Raw genomic sequence first — 22868 nt, 5'->3', positions numbered from 1 at the left:
CCTTAAAAGGCCAGAGCTCTTGCCTCACACTCTCATTTATCTGTGGACATGTGACCGACTGAAGGCAGAGGAAGAAGGTCTAGGAGTTTTTTGCTCCTTGAATTCCCGTTTGTGGAGACTTCATAGATTTAGAGACTTTCAGAAGCCTTTGCCTCTGATCCCTAAGGAAGGAGAGACCTGAGCCTTTCCCTTCATTATCTGGTTTTGCGGTTCTTGCAATCTTGAGGTGGAGAAAATTACACAGTCTTTCAGTCAACCCAGTTTCTAAAACAGTCTGAATCCAATTCAAACTGAATTCTGTTTAGTTCATCTCTGCAGCATCACCTCCTGCCAAATTGAAACTGTTGGAATAGAAAACGATCACCTGGATCATGACCTACTGTGAGGTTGAGGCATCAACAGGATAGGGGGGCTTTGAATGTTTCTTTCTTCCCATCGCTCCCCACCCCCACCCTCTTCCCACAAATGCAGGTCATGTCACAAGATGCCAGGCAAATGCCCAGCTCTCAAGCCTGGTCATCAGGTGGCACGATTCCCCCTATGCTTTAAGTTTTAAGAAAGCATCTTAAAGCAACCTCAATTGTGGCCCAGGCTGATTTAAAAGAATGACGCAGGCAGTCTTCTATGTCTGTCGTGTTACTCTTTCTTTGTGGTAGAGCCCTCCTTTCCTTCATGTTAGCTAGAATAACATTTTGGAGGCTTGCAGGCCTTTGGTGATCTAGCAAAATATATAACCCTCTTGAGTATACCCACTGTAATGAAAATATATACAGTGGTTCTCAGGGTAAAACATTAGCCATTGCAATATTTTAGGCAGATTTTGAGGTGAGGGCAGAAATAAAGAACTAAAATATACACAATCATTCAAGCTAGCACATAAACATTGTCTTGTTTCAGAACAGAATATTTTTTCTCTTGATACCCGTTTTTGCTCCTTTTTTTCCTACTTTACTATATGTTTTTTTTTCCCTTCTCTAGGCCAAAAAGAAATTAATGGAGAGTACCAAGAAGCATGAAGCACTTTTTCATCTTATAGAGAGCTCCAAGCAAACCATGACTGACAAGGAGAAGCAGAAGGTAAGGTGTCGTGGCCAACTGGATGCATGAGGTTTGGTGACAGATGGGCTCCTGGCCCTTAGCTATGAATACAAGAGCACGGGCTAATTCCCCCTCTGTGCGGGGTCTCTGCAGAGCGTAGTGTGGCAGAGTATCAGAAGGGATCCTAAATCATTCCTGGTCCACATATATTTGTAAAAGGTATTGACAGATGACAAATTAGACCAGTGGTGTCCACATTTTTCAATAAGGAACGCTATTATTAAATATCTCTCAGCTCATACTCCAAATAAGTAAAAAATATATATACATATTCATATTTATTGTATAGTGTACTTTATCTATGTCATCTGTAATAATAGTACTTTATAAATTACTAGAGGCTTGGTGCATGAAAATTCATGTCCCTCAGCCCAACCTGCTCCCTCTCACAGTCCGGGAGCCCTCAGGGGCGGGAGGTGACCCAGCAATCAGGGGAAGGTGATGCCCCCATCACACCTCTGCTGCTGCCACTGCTGGCAGCACAAGCCTCAGCTGGCCCTGGTTACCTGCGCCTCAGGCGGCCCTGGGCAGCTGGGCAGCTGCCATCCAAGGTTTGCCTGCACCTTGGGCTGGCCCTCAGTGCTGGGGGCCTGAGGTGACTAGGGGACTCCAGAGGCAGGCACGCTGGTGGGGCTGAAGGGACTGGTTGCCACCATCTTGTAGCTGTGGGCGCTGCCATCTTTGAGGGCGTGGCAGTCAATTAGCATATTCCCTCCTTATTGGCTTTGGGTGCTGCCATCTTTGCAATGGTGTGAGGGTCAATTAGCATATTCCCTCTTTATTAGATAGGATACTGATATGTTATGAACATTATAAAAAAAAAAAGTAGAAATGTTTGAAGGATGAGGTAAAGATGAAATAATATTTTAAATGATTAGCTAATCCTATATTTACATAATCACTAAGTGACAGCTCCGGCATAAATTACACACCAGGGGAAAGGTTCAGATTTAACCATAGTAAATATAAACTCATGTTTCTGATAGTCCTCTTGATTGTTTTAAATGTTTTGGCCACCTCCTTGTCAGATCCCAGTAGCCCATCCCAGTTTCCGCCTTTTCATGTGGGAGAGGACGCACTCATTACCAGGAGCAGGAGAGAGCATCGGTTCCTGTGGCTCCATGATGCTGCTATTGTTCATATTAGCACCAAACTGCAGCTTCTTGGCAGAAATCTTTTTAAGAGATTTGTGAATTTTGTGTATATTACCCTAATTAAAGCTAGATAGTAAGTCTATAAATCCACATGGCACAGACACCTGTCAATGACCACATGTCCCAGGATGTTGACATCTTTTCATGTTCTAAAATTCCCCCTCAGCCTCTAGGACACTTCAGAATCCACAGCTGTCCATGTGTTGACATCAATGTCAATTCAGATTTTAGATAAGAGTAAGCTTTAGGCAAAAATGAACACAAGCCCAAAATAGATTATCTTGCACACTTCTGTGGTACGTGCTGAGGTTGGAAGGCTTTGAAATCATCAGCATCTTCTCCAAAAGATGGAGTGCCCCTAAGTCAATGCAGGCAGCACCACTACAACCCAAAACATCCTTAAAAGAAAATTGTCGTTGGAAGTTTTGCTATTATTTTACCTGAAGAAACTATTAGTTGAATAACTTAAATTCATTATTAGCAAGATATTACAAGGTTCTTTCTTCACACATCAATCTTCACAGTTTGAAATAATCAGAAGTATTGAAAAATGAGACAGCTTCCAAGGAGGGGAAACCACAGTATGTTTCAGTGCTAGGCACCAGGATCAAATGTGGGCATTTGAAACCTACAGTAGAAGATGATTTTTTTTTCTTTTTCTTTTTAAAAAAATATATTTGTATTGATTTCAGAGAGGGCAAGAGAGATAGAAACATCAATGATGAGAGAGAATCATTGATTGGCTGCCTCCTGCATGCTGCCCACTGGGGAATCAAGCCTGCAACCTGGGCATGTGTTCTGACCAGGAATCGAACCCTGACCCACTGGTTCATAGGTCAAGGCTCAATCACTGAGCCACTGCAGCCAGGCTAGAAGCTGTTCTTTCTTCCTTCCTTCTTTTCTTTCTTTCTTTCTTTCTTTCTTTCTTTCTTTCTTTCTTTCTTTCTTCCTTTCTCTTTAATATATTTTATTGATTTTTTACAGAGAGGAAGGGAGAGAGATAGAGAATCAGAAACATCAATGAGAGAGAAACACCAATCAGCTGCCTCCTGCACACCCCCTACTGGGGATGTGCCTGCAACCCAGGTACATGCCCTTGATTGGAATTGAACCCGGGACCCTTGAGTCCACAGGCCGATGCTCTATCCACTGAGCCAAACCAGTTATGACTAAAAGCTGTTCTTTATTGATGTCAAGCAATCTATAATAATAAAAGTGTAATATGTTAATTAGAACGGACATCCTTCTGGATGTCCTTCCTTCTGGACAAAGCCGCAGTGGGCGGGGGCCTAGACAGAGGTGGCAGAGGCCCCCCTCAGTGGGCAGGGACCAGGTCCAAGGCCCTTGCACGAATTTTGTGCATTGGGCCTCTGGTCCTATATAATAAAAGACTAATATGCTAAGTGTCCAGTCGTCTGTTCAATCAATCAAAGCATAATATGCTAATGATATGCTAAGGCCACTCAACCATTTGCTGTGACTGGCCACCAGGGAGCAGACAGTCAACCAGTCGACCAGTCACTATGATGTGCACTGAGCACCAGGGGGCAGATGCTCCAACTGGTTGGTTAGCTTACTGCTGGGGTCTGGCCAATTGGGACTGAGCGAGATGGGCTGGACACAACCTGGAGCTCTCCTGCATTCCCTCCCTGATTGGCCAACCTCCTCTGTCCCTCCCTGGCCCCAATCATGCACAGGTGGGGTCCCTCAGCCTGGCCTGCACCCTCTCTCAATCTGGGACCCCTCGGGGGATGGCAGAGAACCAGTTTCACCCAACCCCACAGGCCAGGCCGAGGGACCCCACTGGTGCATGAATTCGTGCACTGGGCCTCTAGTAAAACAATAAAAATGCGGGCAGCTAAGTGGTGAATTTCCTCTTCCTTCTCTCATTAGAAGCTTCCTTGGGAGACTGAAAACTACAGTCCTCTCTTGCCCTCCTTCAGCTAGTCCTGTGACCCTAAACTTTGGTTGTCATTACCTCACAGACCCCCACCGTCTTCATCACTTTATCTGTTAGCTTATTTTTTTAGTCCTGAAGCTAAACAGCTAAGGCAGCATTTATTTTCTCATCTCACGCCAAAGTGCCTGTGATTGCCAGCCTGAGCTGAGCTGCTCCATGCCGCTCAGCAATTCTTCCTGTTCCCCTGCTCAGCAGTCCTTGTTCTCACCAGAAGCTGATCTAAATCTCTATTCTCCTTGCACCTCCTTCCTCACCACCCACTCTCAGCAGACTATCTTGCCTCCTACCTCATGGAGTAAATAGAAATCAGCACAGCCACCTGCCTGCTGAAGTCACGTGTGCAATGAGACAGGCCGATTCTCCACATGCTCTGTTTCCCATCCCATCCCCTCTCTGAGACACGTCTCTTGATTATTCCCTTCTCCCCTGTATCTTGGAGATGCCCCTCTCCAACAATTCCTTCCCATCAGCCTTCTCAACTCCCCCCATCTTGGGAGAGTCAGGGAGACACCTTTCCATGACCCTATTCCTCTCCAGATATTATCTCTCCTTTTTACAGTAGGATTTATTGAAAGAGTTGTCTGTGCTGTGCCTTCACTTCCTCAAACCACCCAGTCGGCTTTCCTCACCGTTTTACTGAAAGTGCTTTTGCCGAAAACAATGTCATCCTTGTTGCTAAAGCCAATGGGCATTCCCAGTTCTTACCTTATGCTAACTTGGAAGCATTAAGCATTGATGACTTCCGCAATCCAGAAACAGTCTCTTCTTTTAACTTCAGCAACCTCTCACTCTTTTGGTTTTCTTATCTGGCAATATTTTCTTAACCTTCTTTACCGACTTCCCTTCTTCTGCCTGGCTTTTATGTACTGCTGCTCCTCATGGTTTCTCTCTGGGGCCTCATTCTGTCTTATTCTGCATGGTATCTTTGGTGTCCAACCCAATATTCTCAATATCAGGTACTCAAGAAGTAACTGGTATTCATTAAATATACTCTCATGGCTTCAACTAGCATTTCTATGCTGACAATACCCACACTTATATTTTCAGCCCAAACCAGTCTCTAAACTGCATTCTGGTATATCAAATCCAACATCCAAAATTGGAACCATCACTTCCCTCTGATAAAAATATTTATTCTTGTGTTTCCTAGACCTTGGAATATCATCATTCTCCATATCCTCCCAATTCTAACTCCTAGACCAAATACTTTTTAAATTTATCTACTTGTATTTGTCCCCACTGCCACTACTCTGTCCCAGGCTGTCATGATCATTTCTTAGGTTATGTAACTGACAAGTTGGTCTCTGGACTTTCAGTGTTGCCTTTTTCTATCTAGTTCCCATACACAAGTCAAACTGACTTTTCTGAAACTCAAATCTGAGCATATTATTCTCCTTTTAAAAGCCTTCAGAGTCTTTCCAGAGACCTCAGAATAAAATACCAACTCCTTTATGTGGTTCTTAAGAGCTTCCCTGACCTTTGCCTGGTTCTCAGCATCATCTTTTGTTATTCTCCCTCTCAAACTGTGCTTTAACCTCTCTCTCACACACACACAAATTTTTGTTTTGGTATCATGCCATGCTCACCAATTCCTACTTTATTTTACATTTTTTCACACAAGGATTATTTCTGTGAGCGCCCACTATGGGCCAAGTCTCAGCTTATATGTCATTGTAATTCCAAGGCTAGTTTAGCTTATATAAGTAAATACTTATATCATCCTGGGCTCTATCCCACAGGGTAGTAATGTGGGTCCTGGCTAAAGAAGGAGCCTGTCTAGTTCCATTTTCTACTTTCAGAGCCTAGTACCTGACACGCTGTGGCACCCAGTAAGTGTTTGATGAGTGTATGAAATATTTGTTCCAGGAGAAAGAAAAGAAGAAAAAAAGTATGCAATCTTTGATAAATTTTAGTGAAGTTTTCTGAAAAGTTCCGTAAATAAAATTTGTTTGTAAAGTTCCTGAAATAAGAATGTAAGAGTTGACATTCTTCTTTTCTATTGATTTGGGGTTATTTGCTATAAATTTGCTAAGCAGAAACTTCTAGTCAATAGCTATATAGTGTAGGCTGATGAATGTGAGGGGTCATTTCAAAAGTAACTTTGCTCTCATTGCTGGAGGTCTGAGTATTCTCGGTAAGAATCTAAGGACATAATTTAACAAAGTATAGTCATGGCGCACTTTCAGCCCTTTCACTAAATTGTTATCAGATTAAAATTCACAAGTTCATGTTTCTATAGGTAAATGTGATCCATTACACTTGATATACAAAACCCAGTGTGTCCTGTGTAAGTCATACATCAGAGCCCAGGGACAGTTGAATGGCTAGTATATCAATTGGAATAATAAAGTGAGTGGTGTTAATATTCAGAATATTGGATGAATGTTCTTTATTACTGAAACATTAGTCAAAGTGTCCTTAAACATAAAAAGGGTCATTCTTAAAAGCCTTTGTCTCTGTCCTTGAAACTCCTAACTGTATAAGTCAGAGGGATCCTGAGTGCTCCTTAAACTCTGGTTTAAGGACCATTTGCATCAAAATTAACTGAGGAGGTAGTGAAAATTCAGATTTCCTGATCCCACTACAGAAGTACTGAGCCAGTATGACTACTGTGGGACCCCAAAAATCTGAAGTTTTACAAGCACCTTACGTGATTCCTAGGCATATTAAAGTTTGAGAATCATTCATGTAGTACAACTTTTTCCTTTCTCAGAGACTTTAAATTACTTGTCTGAGCATTTTGAGAATCGATTTCAGCCACTCTGGTCCAGAGAGTTTTGTATTAGTTTGATTTTCCAGAAGATTTCACAACCAGAATGGTCAATTTCGGTGACTGGCAAGAGGGGGCTCTTTGGGAAGGAGCAGATCACTGGGGAGTAGGATGCAAGGAAGGCATCTGTCAAGCTGTCCGCAACTTGCCATGAACATTGACATGTGTCTCGCTCAGACCCTTCACTAGTAATAGTAATGCTCACTATGAGTGCTAACCCAGGTCTCAGGCAGTGTGCCACCTGCCTTACCCACATCACCTGCTTGAATCTTCAAAGCAACCCAGTGAAACAGGAGTATCACTATCCCTATCACACAGATAAGAAAACTGGCTCATGAAGGTTAAGTAATTCACCTGCAGGACTCTAATCCTGAAATTTAATTTTGAAGTTACGCTGCAGAGTTTATAGAGTGAAAGTAAAGTAAGGTTATTGGACCTTACTGGATGATAGCCAGGCCTCTTCCTAGTTCTAAGTTATATGACCGCACATTTCCCTACCTCTCCTGGTAAGAAATGCCAGGGATGACAGGATTTACCAAATAAGACCACAGAAATTGTTAGTAGATTACAGTCTTGAGTTGGAGGTTCCTGATTTGATGAATGTGGGCACATCACATCATATTTAAGGACCTCGATTCCATCATATGAAAAATTGAAAGAATTGCACTGAAAGGTCTTTTGGTTTCCTTTCAGCTCTGACATCCATTTTTTTCTGAAAGATCTTTGATTTTGTTGTCTATAGCTACTCTTTATGAATTTAGCTGGGAGGTGAGAAATATATCATTGGTATAAATGACATTATATGGAATTACAATGGGCTTTCATAAATGTGTTCTCGAATATGTGACTCTGATGTTTTACTTTAGCTCCTCAATAAATTGAAAAAATCGACTGAGAAATTGACAAAAGAAGATGAAAATTATTACCAAAAAAACATGGCCGGCTGTTCTACCAGACTGAAATGGGAAAACACGCTAGAAAACTGCTACCAAGTAAGTTATGCATTCTCTTTTTTCTTCTTCCATGGAGCTTTGTGTGGCCTTGAAAATGGAGATCGGATCTGTAGTTATATAACCTGGTGATCTCTGCCCTTAGCTGTGGCCATCAGTCCTATTGTGACTTTACACAAATGACATTACTTCTCATTGTTGTAATTCCTCCATGGATAAAATAACCAGTGAATATTTATTGAGTATCATTGGCCAGGATTCCAGTCCTAAGTTCTCAATGGACACAGTAATGCTCAGCCGATTTCGAAAAGTGCTGCCAAAGGAAAATGTAAATTCAGGCTAAATGATTAGGTATTCAGAAATGAGTTTTAGGCCTGGAAGCTGATTCATACAGTATACACTTGAGAATTTCTTTGCATGTCAGACATTGTGTTGGACACTGGATATCTATAGCAATGAATAAAGTACCATTTCAATACTTTATGGGGATGTGTGCAATTTAGCAGCAAAGAAGATATACAAAGGAAGAATTCAGTCATCCAATAAAATTCAAAAGGTATGAACATGCAAATCATAGAAGGGAAAATCAAATTACTAGTTAACATATGAAATGATGCTTACCCATTTGGCAAAAATTTTATTTACTTTATTATATTTTTTCTTTTTTAAAAAATGTATTTTTCAGTTACAGTACATTTAGTAAACATTTTAAAGTGATGATATGATAATTTAGAACTAAATACCTAGGGTGCTTGTTATGATTCAGATTCCTGAGCACCTCCCTAGACCAGGTGGGTCACAGAACTTCCGAATAACTTTAGGACAGGGTCTAGGTGATTGCTAGCATACTAAAGTTTGAGAGTTCCTGCTTTATAAAGAGCATATTTCTTTCATCAGTTTGTTGAAGGCAAGCTCCTCAGGTAATGTAAACTAGAAGGCCAGGACAGCAGTAGGAACTGAATAGAGTGTGAATTAGCCTGGCCATTGTGGCTGGGTTGGTTGAGTGTCAATCCATGCATTTACATTGAGTGTCAATCCTGAATTTACATTTTCCTTTGGCAGCACTTTTCGAAATCAGCTGAGCATTCTGTGTCCATTGAGAACTTAGGACTGGAATCCTGGCCAAAGAGGTCAGCTTTTCGATTCCCTGTCAGGCACATGTCTGGCTTTTGGGCTCAATCCCCAGTACGGAGTGAGGAGGAGGCAGCCGATGAATGTTTCTATCTTTCCCTCTCCCCCTCTCTCTCTAAATTCAATAAGAACATTTTTTTTTAAAAGAGTGTGAATTACTATGATGTCTTGGCCTCAGACAGGTTCTAAATCTGCTGTTTCTTGGTAACTCTGACAGCACTTTCTTCGTAAGTGCTACATCGCACTAGAGGACCATTTTAGGTCCTTCTTGAGTATCTTGCTTTTCTACTGCCTATTTTATTTTAAAAAAACCACATACACAATATAATGGAAAGCAATAATTCATTACGTGAGATATGGACTTTCCCTTTGCACAGTGGAATTAATCTCAGCCTCTTTTCATGAGCGAACATAGATCATTTTAATGATTTCCCTGAGATGTAATTAAAATCTGTTAAACATTACCATCTCCATCAAGAGACACTGGTTATTCTAGTCTCAAACTGATGCTAGTGGTTCAGCCCTTGCCAAAGTAAAGAAACAGCTGCCCACTGGTGATGCAATGTGTTCCTAATCCTGGCTTTTCTTTTCTTTCCTGTCCTTTGCTCATCATGGTGCTAAGGTAGAACAGCTGCTTTCTATGTCCTTTTCTGTCCTGTAAAGTCTCTTGCTTTTGAAGTTGTCCCACTTCAGGTCCAAACCACTGAGCAGAATTTGTGTTGTGTATTTGTTAGGAGGCATATGGTTTCTGCCCTTTGAAGAAACAATATGTTCGGTAGGCTGCTCTTCACGGTCTTTAATCCTGTATCTGGGAGAGCAAGAGCACCTGGCCACATTCAAATGGCTGGTGCCTGCAATTTTGGAGAAAGACTCCGGGGACCAACACCAGAAGCAAAGACAAATATTTGGTGTCCATTGACTTACAAAAATTGTACAGGTTCTAACTCCACAAAGAAGGTAGGTGGCCACGGGGAGCAGAGCTCCAGACTTTCTGATTCAAATGTCAGGACACTTGGCACAGGATAAAAATTTGCATGCGATTGACAAAGATGTTCATAGTTATTGCCTGAGCGCAAAGGAATATTATTCAGCCTTTAACAGGAAGGAAGGCCAGGACAGAAGTAGGAACTGAAAAAAATGAATAAAGAGTGTGAATTAGCCTGGCCACTGTGGCTGGGTTGGTTGAGTGTCAATTCATGCGCCAAGAGGTCACCTGTTTGATATGACTTTTTGCCACAGGATAAGACTTTTTGCTAAATGAAATAAGCCAGACAAAAAGGGACAAATACTGTATGATTCCTCTTATATGAGCTAACTAGAGTAGTAAAATTCATAGAAGACAGAAACTAGAATGGTGGTTGCCAGAGAGGCTGAAGATGGGAGAATCAGGAGTTATGGCTTAATGAGTACACAGTTTCAGCGATGCAAGATGAAAAATGTTCTGGAGATAGATGAGGGTGATCATTGTCCAACAATGTGAATGTACTTAATGACACTGCACTACACATTTAAAAATGGTTACAATGGTAAATTTTATGTCATGTAAATTTTTCATAATTGGAAAACAAGTAAATTTAAAATTTTTTTAAATGACTATATACTATACATGAAATAATAACAGAATGTGAATGCAGTCTGCTCAGGAGTATAAAGAAACAGCATGCTGGATCAGGACAGTGGGCCCTGCAGGTGTGCCACAGGGTCAGCATGGGAGAAGCCAATAAGCTTTGTAATTTCCCCACCCCCACCCTATCAGAGACCTTGAGATGCAGTCCATCCTTCTTGCTTCCTATGGTAATGTTACCCACCAATTTGCCCAAAACCTTCTTCATAAAAGTCTATTGCTGGGTGGCAGTTACAGGAGAAACCAATCCTCTGGATGAAGGAGGAATGCCCAGGTCTTGTCCTTACAAAAACAGGATGAGGAGCATGTTAGCTTAGACACCGGCCACCCCCATCAAAGCCGAAGTCCTCTAGGTACATACAAATCTGCCCCCACAGGCTGGGGAATCCCCTGTATACTCCACCTGACCCAGATTTCTCCCACAATGCCTAGCTGCTGAACTTCTTTGAACTCCCTCAAAACAATCAGTCAGCAACTCAGCTAGCAGTGAGTGGCAAGAATCCAATAGCTAACTTTTCTAAAGTGTTAAGGGCTAACAAGGTAAGTGACCTCCCTCGCTTTCTTTCTTTTTTTTTTTTTTAATTAAATCTTTATTGTTCAGATTATTACATTTGTTCCTCTTTTTTCCCCCCATAACTCCCCTCCTCCCAGTTTCTGCCCCACCCTCAGCCCTCACTCCCCACCCACTGTCCTTATCCATAGGTGCACGATTTTTGTCCAGTCTCTTCCCGCATCTCCCACACCCCTTTCCCCCCGAAGAATAGTCAGTCCATTCCCTTTTTATGTCCCTGATTCTACTATAATCACCAGTTTATTCTGTACATCAGATTATTTATTCACTTGATTCTTAGATTCACTTGTTGATAGATGCATGTTTGTTGTTCATAATTTGTATCTTTACCTTTTTCTTCTTCTTCCTCTTCTTAAAGAATACCTTTCAGCATTTCATATAATACTGGTTTGGTGGTGATGAACTCCTTTAGCTTTTCCTTATCTGTGAAGCTCTTTATCTGACCTTCAGTTCTGAATGATAGCTTTGCTGGATAAAGTAATCTTGGTTGTAGGTTCTTGGTATTCATCACTTTGAATATCTCTTGCCACTCCCTTCTGGCCTGCAAAGTTTCTGTTAAGAAATCAGCTGACAGTTGTATGGGTATTCCCTTGTAGGTAACTGAGTTTCTTTCTCTTGCTGCTTTTAAGATTCTCTCTTTGTCTTTTGCTCTTGGCATTTTAATTATGATGTGTCTTGGTGTGGTCCTCTTTGGATTCCTTTTGTTTGGGGTTCTCTGCGCTTCCTGGACCTGTAAGTCTATTTCTTTCACCAGGTGGGGGAAGTTTTCTGTCATTATTTCTTCAAATAGGTTTTCAATATCTTGCTCTCTCTCATCTTCTGGCACCCCTATAATTCTGATGTTGGTACGCTTGAAGCTGTCCCAGAGGCTCCTTACACTATCTTCGTATTTTTGGATTCTTTTTTCATTTTTCTTTTCTGGTTGGGTGTTTTTTGCTTCTTTGCATTTCAAATCTTTGACTTGATTCTTGTGCTCCTCTGGTCTGCTGTTGGGAGTCTGTATAATATTCTTTATTTCAGTCAGTGTATGCTTAATTTCTAGTTGGTTCTTTATCACAACATCGAGGGTCTCATTAGATTTCTTGTAGATCTCATTAAGTTTATCGGCAGTTTCTAGAAAATTATTGAAAGACCTTAAAAGTGCGGTTTTTAGCTCGATATCCTCCATTTCTGTCATGTTTCTTTGTCTCCGCATTTTTTATGCTTTCTTGGTGCACCCCCTTGTGGTCTTTGTGCGCAGTCTTGCTGTAGTTAAGCCTTGATTGTTGTCGGCAATACTGGGGGTGATTTGACCTCCAGGCTAACTGGCTATGAGAGTCAGCTGTTTCTGTAGTGGGAGAACTTCTGTGCTGGATCTCTAGGGCGGTGCTAATCTAGCCTTTGCCTGAGGCTATCTGGCAAATGGCTCTGTGCAGGGCTTGGGTGGGGCAGGTCGCACGGGATCTTTAGGGTGGGTGGAGGGAGCAGTTATGGCTGCTCTCAGTCCTGTCCCCAGGGGCTCTGCCTCTCAGAATCGCAGCAACCGCTGCAAACCTCAGAGAGAAAGCTGCCTTCAAGTTCCAACCGAAGCCAGACAGTCCCACTTCTCCCGTATGAGTCTGGGTCCCTAGAGACTCGCCCAGATCTGGAGCTCAGAGTCTGAAACTCCCTCCTGATTGAAAACAACAACCGCACCCTCAGCCGCCAGCCCACTCTGCATGCACTCCGCACCTTAGTATTTCACGTCAGCACTGCGCCTCTGAGTCTCGGTATGCTATTCTCTTTCCTCCTAGTTGTAGAACTTCCACTCAGCCAGCCTTCCTGTGGTTCTGGATGATGTTCGTTCCGTCTTTTAGTTGTATTTTTGAAGTGGTTGTTCGAGGCAGCAAACTCCGGCGTTAACCTATGCCGCCATCTTAGTTTCCTCCTCGCTTTCTTACTTACCCTTCCAGCTAAAAGGTATGAAACTCCCAGAGTGGAATTCTTGTCATTTCACTCAAAATGGGGAGCGTATGTTCCCACCTTTAAACAGTGGTCTCTGACCCCCCAGGCTTAATTTTAGGCCAGAATTATGAATTGATCAGACTTTGGGGTTCTGCTCATCAAATAGTTTCCTGAAGCAGAGAATTTGTGCCTCATCTTTGCCCCTGCAGAGACTAGCAGAATGCCGTCTATGACTGTAAACAATTCTAGAAATATCTAGTTTCTTACTGCATTTTGGAGATATAGACATGGGTTTTACTGGGCTTCATTCTCTTTCTCTGGGACTCATAAATACTTTTCTTTTTTTTTAAAGGTATATATATTTTATTTATTTTTAAATATATTTTACTGAATTTTTTACAGAGAAGAAGGGAGAGGGATAGAGAGTTAGAAACATCGATCAGCTGCTTCTTGCACACTCCCTACTGGGTATGTGCCCTCAAGCAAGGTACATGCCCTTGACTAGAATCGAACCTGGAACCCTTGAGTCCACAGGCCAACGCTCTATCCACTGAGCCAAACCAGTTAGGGCACAAATGCTTTTCAAATGATTCTTTTCTACCCTTTCTTTGTGAATGTCAGATAACCCACTGCATCCACCTCTATGCCTTTGGGCTGAAAAATCCTGGGGAAAGCAGGCAATTTAAATAAATTCTAATGGAAGATAAATAGGAGAGATGCCAAATCACATTCCTGTCCTGAAAATCTCTCCACCACAGTTTGGATATGACATAATCAAGAGGCACAAACAGGACAATTTGCTCAGATGGGTGATTTCAGTTTTCCATGCCAACTGGCTGATCTTACCTCATTTTCCATTCTTTTCAGAACATCCTGGAGCTGGAAAAGGAAAGAATTAAACTTTTATGTAATAACTTGAATCAGTACACCCAACATATTTCTGTTTTTGGCCAAACCCTGACCACAGTGAGTAGTAAAGATGTCTCCATTTCTGGGATGCATGGTAAGAACTAGCAGGAAACATGTCTTCAGCAACCTTCTTCTGCTTCCCTTGGCTTTGCAGTGCCACATGCACATTCACGGGGCCATCAGCAAGATCGATGTTGAAAAGGATATCCAGGCTCTCATGGAAGAAACTGAGATTTCATCTACAGAAAATAAATCTGAGTTCCTATTAACCGATTACTTTGTAAGTATGGATGGAAGGAAGTTCCATTAATGGGGAACCTTATTCAGGCACTGAGGGATTCCTTAAAAAAAAAAAATTTGAGAACAATTGTAAAGGAAATATCTTGTGTTTTTTTAATGGAAAATATTGATTTTTTTTTCATGGTTCAGATAAATTAAAAACAGTGTGGTTTATAAATAGGCAAAGGAAACATGTCTGGAAGGGAAGAAAGTCAAGGGTTTTCTACTGAATCTTCATACTTGGTCTTCTATGAGAATAATGCCAGGCACACGTGTTTCATGACCTGTAAATAATCACTGTCTCTTCTTGGTTGTTATTGCTATATAACAAATCACTCCCAAACTTAATGGCTTAAAGGAAGCACTTATTATCTCACAGTTTCTGTGGGTCAGGAATCCAGGTATGGCTTAGCTGGGTGCCTCTGAGTCCCTCAGAAGACTGCAATCAAAGTGTCAGCCAGAACTGCAGGCATCTCAAAGCTCCACTGAACCGCTTCTAAGCTTACTCATGGCTGGAGCAGGCCTCTGGCTGACTGTTGGCAGGAGATAATATTTCCTTGCCAGGTGGTTCTCTCCTTAGGGCAGCACACATGTCAGCCTGCTTCCCCCAGAATTTTGTTCCAAGAGAGACAACGCCAGAAAACTCAAGATAGAAGCATAGTCTTTTATTAGCTAATCTCAGAAGTGATATCTCATCATATTTTATCTGTTAGAAGCAAGCCAGTAAGTGCAGTCCAAGCTCAAGCTGCGGGGATTACACAAAGGCATGCATCCTAGGAGGTGGGAAGCGCTAACATTCTTCATGGTCCTTTTCTTTGAAATGCTTGGACCAAATCACAGAGGCTAATTTTGAGGGTATTTGTATGACTCTACTATGTCATCTTTGCTAAAAACAGATCAGTGTCCTGGTCAGAGCCCAGGCATCTTGTTTCTTAGCTATCTTGGAGTAAATTCTTTGTCTTCTAAATCCCTGACAACTCTTCCCTGGGCCTCTGCTAGATTTCATTCAGACTTCAAGGGCCATATTGGGAAACTTATATTTCTCTGCACATAGATAGGACCAACCCACTGGCCATGTCCTCCTATAGGATTAAAAGAGTAGCCAAAGTCAATACCCCAGGATCCACACTCAGGGAACAAGAGATGAGGGAAGAAAGAAAGGCAATTAGATCTGGGCACAGCAGTGAGCCCAGCACCTGGGAAGGCGACCAACCTTTCCTTTCCCTACCTTCCAAATAGCATCATGTGACAGCTATTTCTAAAATGAATCCTTTTTTTTTTTCCTACCTTGGCAAAGGCAAAGCAAATTAACAATAGCAATGTCTTTTCAAAGCAGAAGCAGAGGTAGAGATCGGAGCAGAAAGGGAGATTGGATTATAATAGGAAAGTGCTTTCTTTTTTTTCTCTTCTTCCAAATAGTGTAGGTGATCCCTGGGCTGAGAAAATATACAATAGAGTATATCTATTACTTTATTAAAAGGCTAATAAAAATGTCCCTATAGACCAGCGGTTCTCAACCTGTGGGTCGCGACCCCTTTGGTGGTCAAACTACCCTTTCACAGGGGTCGCCTAAGGCCATCCTGCATATCAGATATTTACATTACGATTCATAACAGTAGCAACATTACAGTTATGAAGTAGCAATGAAAATAATTTTATGGTTGGATCACAACATGAGGAACTGTATTTAAAGGGCCAGAAGGTTGAGAACTACTGCTATAGACTAACCTATCAATAAAATAAGGGTCATTCTCCTTGAAAGTTTGACTAGGCTCCTATCTATATATATAAAAGGCTAATATGCAAAGTGTCCCCTCAGGAGTTCCACTGGGAGACCTGGAGTTTGATTGCTTGCTATGACATGCACTGACCACCAGGGGGTGGCGCAGAATGAAGGAAGGCCCCAGCCAGAAGCTGGGGAAAGAAGACCCTGGCTGGCAGCCAGAAAGAAGGCCCCATCTGGCAGCTGGAAGGACCTGATTGGCCCTGATCACTGGTCAGGGCTAGGGACCCTACCCGTGCATGAATTTCATGCACCAGACCTCTAGCTGAAATATAAGGAGGCAGCCATGATAGATTATCTTTAATTGTTGTGCTCATGGAATTTTTGGTTTCTATGAAATTTCAGTGCACCAGAACTAAAGACTACACGTCTGTTGTTTAAGAGAATGGACTGTATCTTCAAATGGAAAAATAAGATTTTCTTAATACCTTAAGGCAAAATGCCTCCAAAGTCTGATTTTATAGTCATGGCAGTAAGTGTAGAGGGACTTTTATGTAGTTCTATGAAATTTATGTGGGCAAGAGGTAAGGCAGGAGAACAATCCAAGTACAAATATTGGAGGGCTGATGACCAGTGTGAAAATATTTATAAGGTCACTGTAAAGGCCATGTTCAAAGATGGTATCCATAGTTTTATATGCCTCTTCCAATATTAATCTTCTCTCTAACAAATATTTGGAAGAGAGGAGGAATTTAAGAAAGCTAAAGGATAGTAGTAAACTCCATCCTCAAGTTGAGCCAGTAGTGATCTATCCTTAGAGATACATTTTTGAGCAATAGGTGTCCCAAGCAGACCAAGTGAAGTCTTGGACTGGTCTGACAGCCAGATTATAATGTGTGCTCTCCAGCAAGGAAGGACAGGTTTGGAGTTAGGCATCTTTGTGGTTTAGTCAGATCTCCTGGGGGTGTGACATCACCTTGGGCTCTAAAGAAACTTTTTATAATTATGTAATACACAATATGTAAATAAAATATTTTTACCTGTACATTACATTTTTTAAAGGCTATTCATGTTGCTGTAAATCCTCAGCTCCCCTTTCTTCATGAACATCTATCTAGAGCTAACCTTCCGCCAACATTTGGGATCCCAGTTTGTCACTTTCCCTATCAGAGAAGTCCTGACTCCCTGACTCCTTCACTTCCATCTTTAGTCATTAGATTCCTCTCTTTCTCCACAGGTTTCTCTCCCTCTGCTATGTGTACAGCCACCTTTCCATCTGACCCTAACATCCCCCATTTATATTCAACCCTTGAAATATGTATGTGGAAGTTCAGATTTTGTTAATGGTTTCTCCTAGCCTATGTGATAAAACCCCTACTTCTTTCTGCCCCAAAATCTGGCCTAACCTACCCGGACAACTTTTTCTTTCACGGTGTTTGCTTAAGCAACTGGTCTATTTACTGTTCCTGATACAGTTCTCACAGTCCTCCCTCTGTCCTTTGCTTGAGCCAATTCTTCTGCCTGGGGCACCCTTTGTCCTCCTTCCACTTGGCAGAAAAATCCTGGTTTAGTCTTATAGCCTCCTCAAAGCTTTTGTGCCCAGGCCCTGGCCTTGGTGGGCCACACATTCCTGCCTGCTTCATTCATCAATGAACGTGGCCTTGAATTACGAGGTCTCTTATGTTACATTTCAAGGCTTAATTATAAACCCACTCTGGGAAGAGCATTTGTGTTTCTGCTCAGGCATCCCCAGTACCAGCAACACAGAACACAAACATTTGCTCAGCTTGTTAAGCAATCCTAGCTCGAGGCATCTATGTGATACTACATGGGGACGGTTAAAAGACTCTAACTTGAATAAAGATAGAGAGCAATGAGTATACACCAAATACATTTACTTATCAAGTAACTATGAAATAGCTACAGTAAGGCTCATCCTTCAAGAATAATTTGTTCTAAAGAAAGTGCTCAGCTAGGTACTTACAAGTTGTGAACAAGGAGATGATTTCTTATTAAGCAGGTCTCAGTTACTGGCTTTTTTTTTTTTTTTTTTACTTTTTTCTTTCAGTTAAAATTAAATAGTGACAGTCTCAGTGCAACTTGGAGAGAAAACCTTTTTTTTCTTTATTAAGTTGTTAAATATCCTTTTTCTTCCCCTCAAGGAAGAAGATCCTAACAATGCAATGAATAAAGAGAGACAAAAGTCTTCAATAAAATCAAAACTGTTGAGACTGCAAAGAGATATTGAAAAAGCCTCAAGTGACCGGGAAGGTGTGTAATGTGTCTGTGAACAGCCTGATAAGGGAAAGTGTTTCCATTGAGAGTTGGGGAATACTGCTTTTGCTGATTGGCACAGGGATTATCTCCTTTAAAGAATCACATGTCAAACCTAATTTGTATGAATAAAGAAAATTTTTTAAAAAAGAAAGGAGAGAATAAAAAACCAAAAACGATACTTTGGTCTATCTGTGAGAGCTATATAAGTTCTATACCACCTTTTCCAGAAAGACAGCATTTTTTAAAAATATTTTTTTGTTGATTTCAGAGAGGGAGAGAGTGAGAGAGAATCCTCAATCGGTTGCCTCCTGCACGCCCCGCACTGGAGATCAAACCCACAACCCAGGTTTGTGCCCTGACCAGGAATTCCACTGTGAGCCCCTGGTTTGTAGGTCAACACTCGACCACTGAGCCATGCCAGCTGGGCAGAAATGCAGCATTTTACCATGTTTCTGGCATTGCTGGAACGAGGGACAATTCATTTGGTTTAAAACATAGTAAACTGTGCACAGGGCTTTGGGTTTTCTTGTCTGTTTCCTTTTAAACTAACGCTCTAAATGGTGTAAAGATCATTCAGATTAAATCCTGTTCTTAGAGGGGAGGCCTGTTAGAATGGGAAACCTCTCTAAAAGGATGCAGATAATAAAAGCGACTCCCCACTTGTGACCGTGACATGTACAGCTTATTTTACGTGAACCAGAACAACTGATTGCAATGGAGCACTTGACAGGAAATCCAAGAAAGCAAAAGTGTTTCCACATGTAAATATCATAGCAAGGGAAAGGTTAACCCTGTGGTAAATGTCAGGAACCCACCAGGAATGGGTCAACAAGGAGGATTCATGAACTCAACTTGGAAAAATATCAGTCAAGACTCTAAGCACCAACCAGCGTTTCTCACATTTCATTAAATGAAGGTAAAGGTCACCCATTCAGTAACAAGTACCTACAGAAACAGCTCCAGCCATTTCGGAAATCCTTCTGGGCTCAGCTGTGTCCCCCCAGAGCAGGAGGATTGTGACCGAGAACATGATTTCATTTTCAGGACTCCGGCGAATGCTGAAAGCTTACTCCAACAACTCCTTCTCAGACCCAGAGAGCCAGAAAAGCACAGCAGCCCTAATGGAGGAGGTAAATATTGGCAGAGCACAGTTTCCTAGATTTAAGGATGAAAGAGTTATTTTTAGAACGCTCGTTTGCCAGCCCATTTGGCCGCTGTTTGCCTTTCCTTTCTCATGACAGAACAATCTAGTCTGAGGCGTGTAGGGTCAGGTCCTTGGCAAGGAGTTTGAGGGATCTGGAAAAATCCGACTATTTAGAAACATTTGCTTCAGTTTCTTCCTAGGGGGGAAAAAAAGTGCCTAAAATAGAGTTCTCTAAAATAGAATGATTCCTTCAGGGTCTGGAAACCATGCGTACTTGTAACCCAGTTAAGAAACGTGACCAAAAACACAGGTTCTACATTCAGAAAGGCCTCTGTTGCATGTATCTAGCTCTGCTGTTTACAGGGATCTGGGATAACTTTAGTTTTTGCATCTGTAAAATGGGGATATTGGAACCTACCTCAAAGGGTTTTTGTGAGGATTAAATGTTATTTAGAAAATGCGAGCACAATGTGCAGAGGCAAGCTGAAAAACTAATTATTGATTAAAATGCTGTTTTTCATTCACTCCTCAACTAACATCCGGGTCTTCTGAGAATAACAGGAGGAAAGAAATATGTAGGAATTGATGGACAAGGTGGCAACTTCAGAGGAATTCATATTAAAAAGGCAATTAGCAAAGACCTGTGACTTTAATAGAGGAATAAAAACAAGCAGATGCTAGTACCCATGTGTGCAGGATATGGGTTTTCTGCTGTGATTAGAGTGAGAGAATGTTGGTAGGTTATCTTTTCTGAGAAAAAATCAGGAAGAGATAAAACTCTGTTGCAATAATGTTTTGAAGGATACGGGAAACTGGACATGCTTCCCTGACCTCGAATATAGCCTAATTCAATTATGAGTAGGTACCTAAAAATTCTGTCCAAACAGGCAATTTCAGTAGTTCTTTGCTGAAAAGAACAATTTATCTGTTTCTTAGCACAGGTTTCCTTCAGTTGGGTGCTGTTGCAGACACAAACCTAACACTTCTTGTGAAGAGAAAAGCCTGAATTCTCCTCATTTGCAAACAGAGGTCTAATATATTCGCAATGACACATGGCTATGATTTTTATGAAATTCTAAAAGACTGGGACATTTTCTGTGATAACACAACATATTTAGTTAGTTCAACGCAAATAACATTTACCAAAATAAAGGCAAGTGAGAGCACTTTATGATGGCGTTAATTACAAGTTTATTTGTTTGGTTGTTCCTGCACAGATGTTTGTCATTCTTGTTACCAGCATAGAACATGTATTAGGATCAGAAACTGTGGTAGGTATTCACTGGGCTGATTCACACAGTGGAGGATGCGAGGAGGGAGGGAATCTGACCCCTAGATTCACAGTGTTTGTGATCTAGTGAAGGAACAAATGCAAGCCTTCGAATAGTGGGTACCAAATACCCCTGTTATGTCATTGCACACCTCTGCATCTGCTGGAGGGAAACTCGTGATATTGGTAGATTTTGTGTTACCTAGGGAAGTTTTTTTGCACTAGGACACTCGGTTTCATTTAAATTCTTCCTAATTCACTGTTGTTGTTTTTTGTCCTTGAAGTGCCATATTTGAAGCAAAAATGTTGGTAAGGCATGTTCTCTGAAAAACTGTTGTTCGTGTTGACTTTGGATATGGGAAGGAGATTTGCTCTGTGATGCTCTCAGATGCAGAGTAGTCCTAATGGTAGAAGGTATGGGGGATAACTTTAGTTTTTGCAACTGTAAAATGGGGATATTGGTATCTACCTCAAAGGGTTTTCAATGCAGTGGATTGTTTCAAGAATTAGAGACCTTTCTCATCAATTGGAGGTGTCTGGCAGGGATCTTAGGGTTAGGAATCCCCATGCTGGACATATGGGGAAGGGAGAGGTGATGGTGGGGAGGAGATTGGATAAGCAGGCCCCTTCTAATACTTGGATTCTGTTTTTTGTTTTTTTTGTTTTTACCCTGATTGGACACAGCTTGACAAAGAAGTCATTATAAAGTTTACAGTTCAAAGTCAAGTAGAGAACAGGAAGAGCCTAAGAGTGTATCTTAAGCTTCAGTCCTTATTTTTATAATTAAAATATTGTTTCTAGTTTTGAGTAGTGTTACTGTGAACTTTCTGTGTAATATAAGGCCTCACCTCTTCAAGAAAAACAATGAACATCAACCAAAATAATAAATAAGCCCTGCCTCCCATCATTTTGGTTTGGTTCTACTGATATGAGTTCAATCCTATTCGCAGTGTAGAGCGCCGATGCCTCAATTGCCTTTCCTCAAGGCCTCCCCAAAGCCTACCTTCTCAGTCCACACTTATTATTCCCTCTCTCATTCCTCAGCAGAAAATTGGGTAAAGCCTATTCATTGCTACAAAATACTGAGTAATAACCTATCAAGGTTTCTGGTTTACTATGTTCACACGAGTCCAGAATAAGACACACTCAACAAGTAAGGCTTTCCTCTAGGACAGTGGTCAGCAAACTGCTGCTTCTGCACATGGGCCACGAAGTTTCAATCGCACTGTACATGCGCGCCCGCACGTGGTATTTTGTGGAAGAGCCACACTCTAGGGGCCAAAGAGCCGCATGTGGCTCGTGAGCCGCAGTTTGCCGACCACTGCTCTAGGAAAAGGGTCCATTGTTTCGCTCAGCATTTTCTGTGTATATCTGCATATGAGTTGAATGTGTAATTTTTTAGATTTCTTTGTCATTTTGGAAGTTATCCTGATATACTTTTACCCATGCAGTTGTGCCTCATTTTCTAGAAACTTACTCACAAGGCCAAATGATGTATCCACAGACCATTTTGAAACTAGACCTGATGCAAGCAAACACCTATAAACTGTCATCAGTGTTAGCAGAACTTGAACAAAGACCTCAGCCCAGCCATCCTTGTAGTAACTCCATCTTCAAGCGGAAAGAAAAGGTAAAAATTTAAGAGATTGGTTATAATTTCTTAACTAGGCTTGCTGGGTGAAGTGGTATAAGTAGCATCAGAGCAAAAAAGCTGTAATGAATTATGTATGCCACATGTCCTAAATCTCAACTGCAGAATTTTAAAATAAATTTAGTTTCATTCCTTTGAGAGGAGTAACAAGAGCTAAACACAGCTGAATACATTCTTTGTATACTAAACACAGGGAGTTAAAAACCCTTTGGATTCTTTCTTCTTCCTACTCATACCTTAATTTTATCCTTTGTGCTTTTATAGTAAACTTTTTATTAAATTGAAATTTCATATTCATACAGACCTGAATCATAAGGTTTATAATATGCATTAGTCTCATCCATTTATTATACCACATAATGTAGAAAATGCATGAGCACAATTTTTAAAAATCACATACATGTATTTTCCCAGTGTTACCCTCTTTAGGAATT

At 41.3% G+C, this 22868-nt stretch overlaps 1 protein-coding gene across 4 annotated transcripts in view; it reads left to right on the top strand.

Moving 5' to 3' along the window:
- The window catches only part of NOSTRIN (nitric oxide synthase trafficking), a 60823-nt gene that overhangs the window by 32245 nt on the left and 5710 nt on the right, over nt 1–22868 (top strand). For 3 of the 4 annotated variants that reach the window (XM_081095677.1, XM_081095676.1, XM_081095679.1), the window contains 7 exons: nt 979–1077; nt 7849–7974; nt 14049–14147; nt 14245–14370; nt 18255–18363; nt 19414–19499; nt 22288–22413. In XM_081095677.1, coding sequence (XP_080951803.1) covers nt 979–1077; nt 7849–7974; nt 14049–14147; nt 14245–14370; nt 18255–18363; nt 19414–19499; nt 22288–22413 — 771 coding nt within the window. Of the gene's footprint in view, nt 1–978; nt 1078–7848; nt 7975–14048; nt 14148–14244; nt 14371–18254; nt 18364–19413; nt 19500–22252; nt 22414–22868 lie in introns of all 4 variants that reach the window. The other variant, XM_081095678.1, reaches the window with a different exon arrangement.

The sequence above is a fragment of the Myotis nattereri genome, assembly GCF_964212035.1.
Source record: "Myotis nattereri genome assembly, chromosome: 7".
NCBI lineage: Eukaryota > Metazoa > Chordata > Mammalia > Chiroptera > Vespertilionidae > Myotis > Myotis nattereri.
Note: the sequence above shows the minus strand (reverse complement) of the source record. Positions and strands in the feature narration are given on the sequence as shown.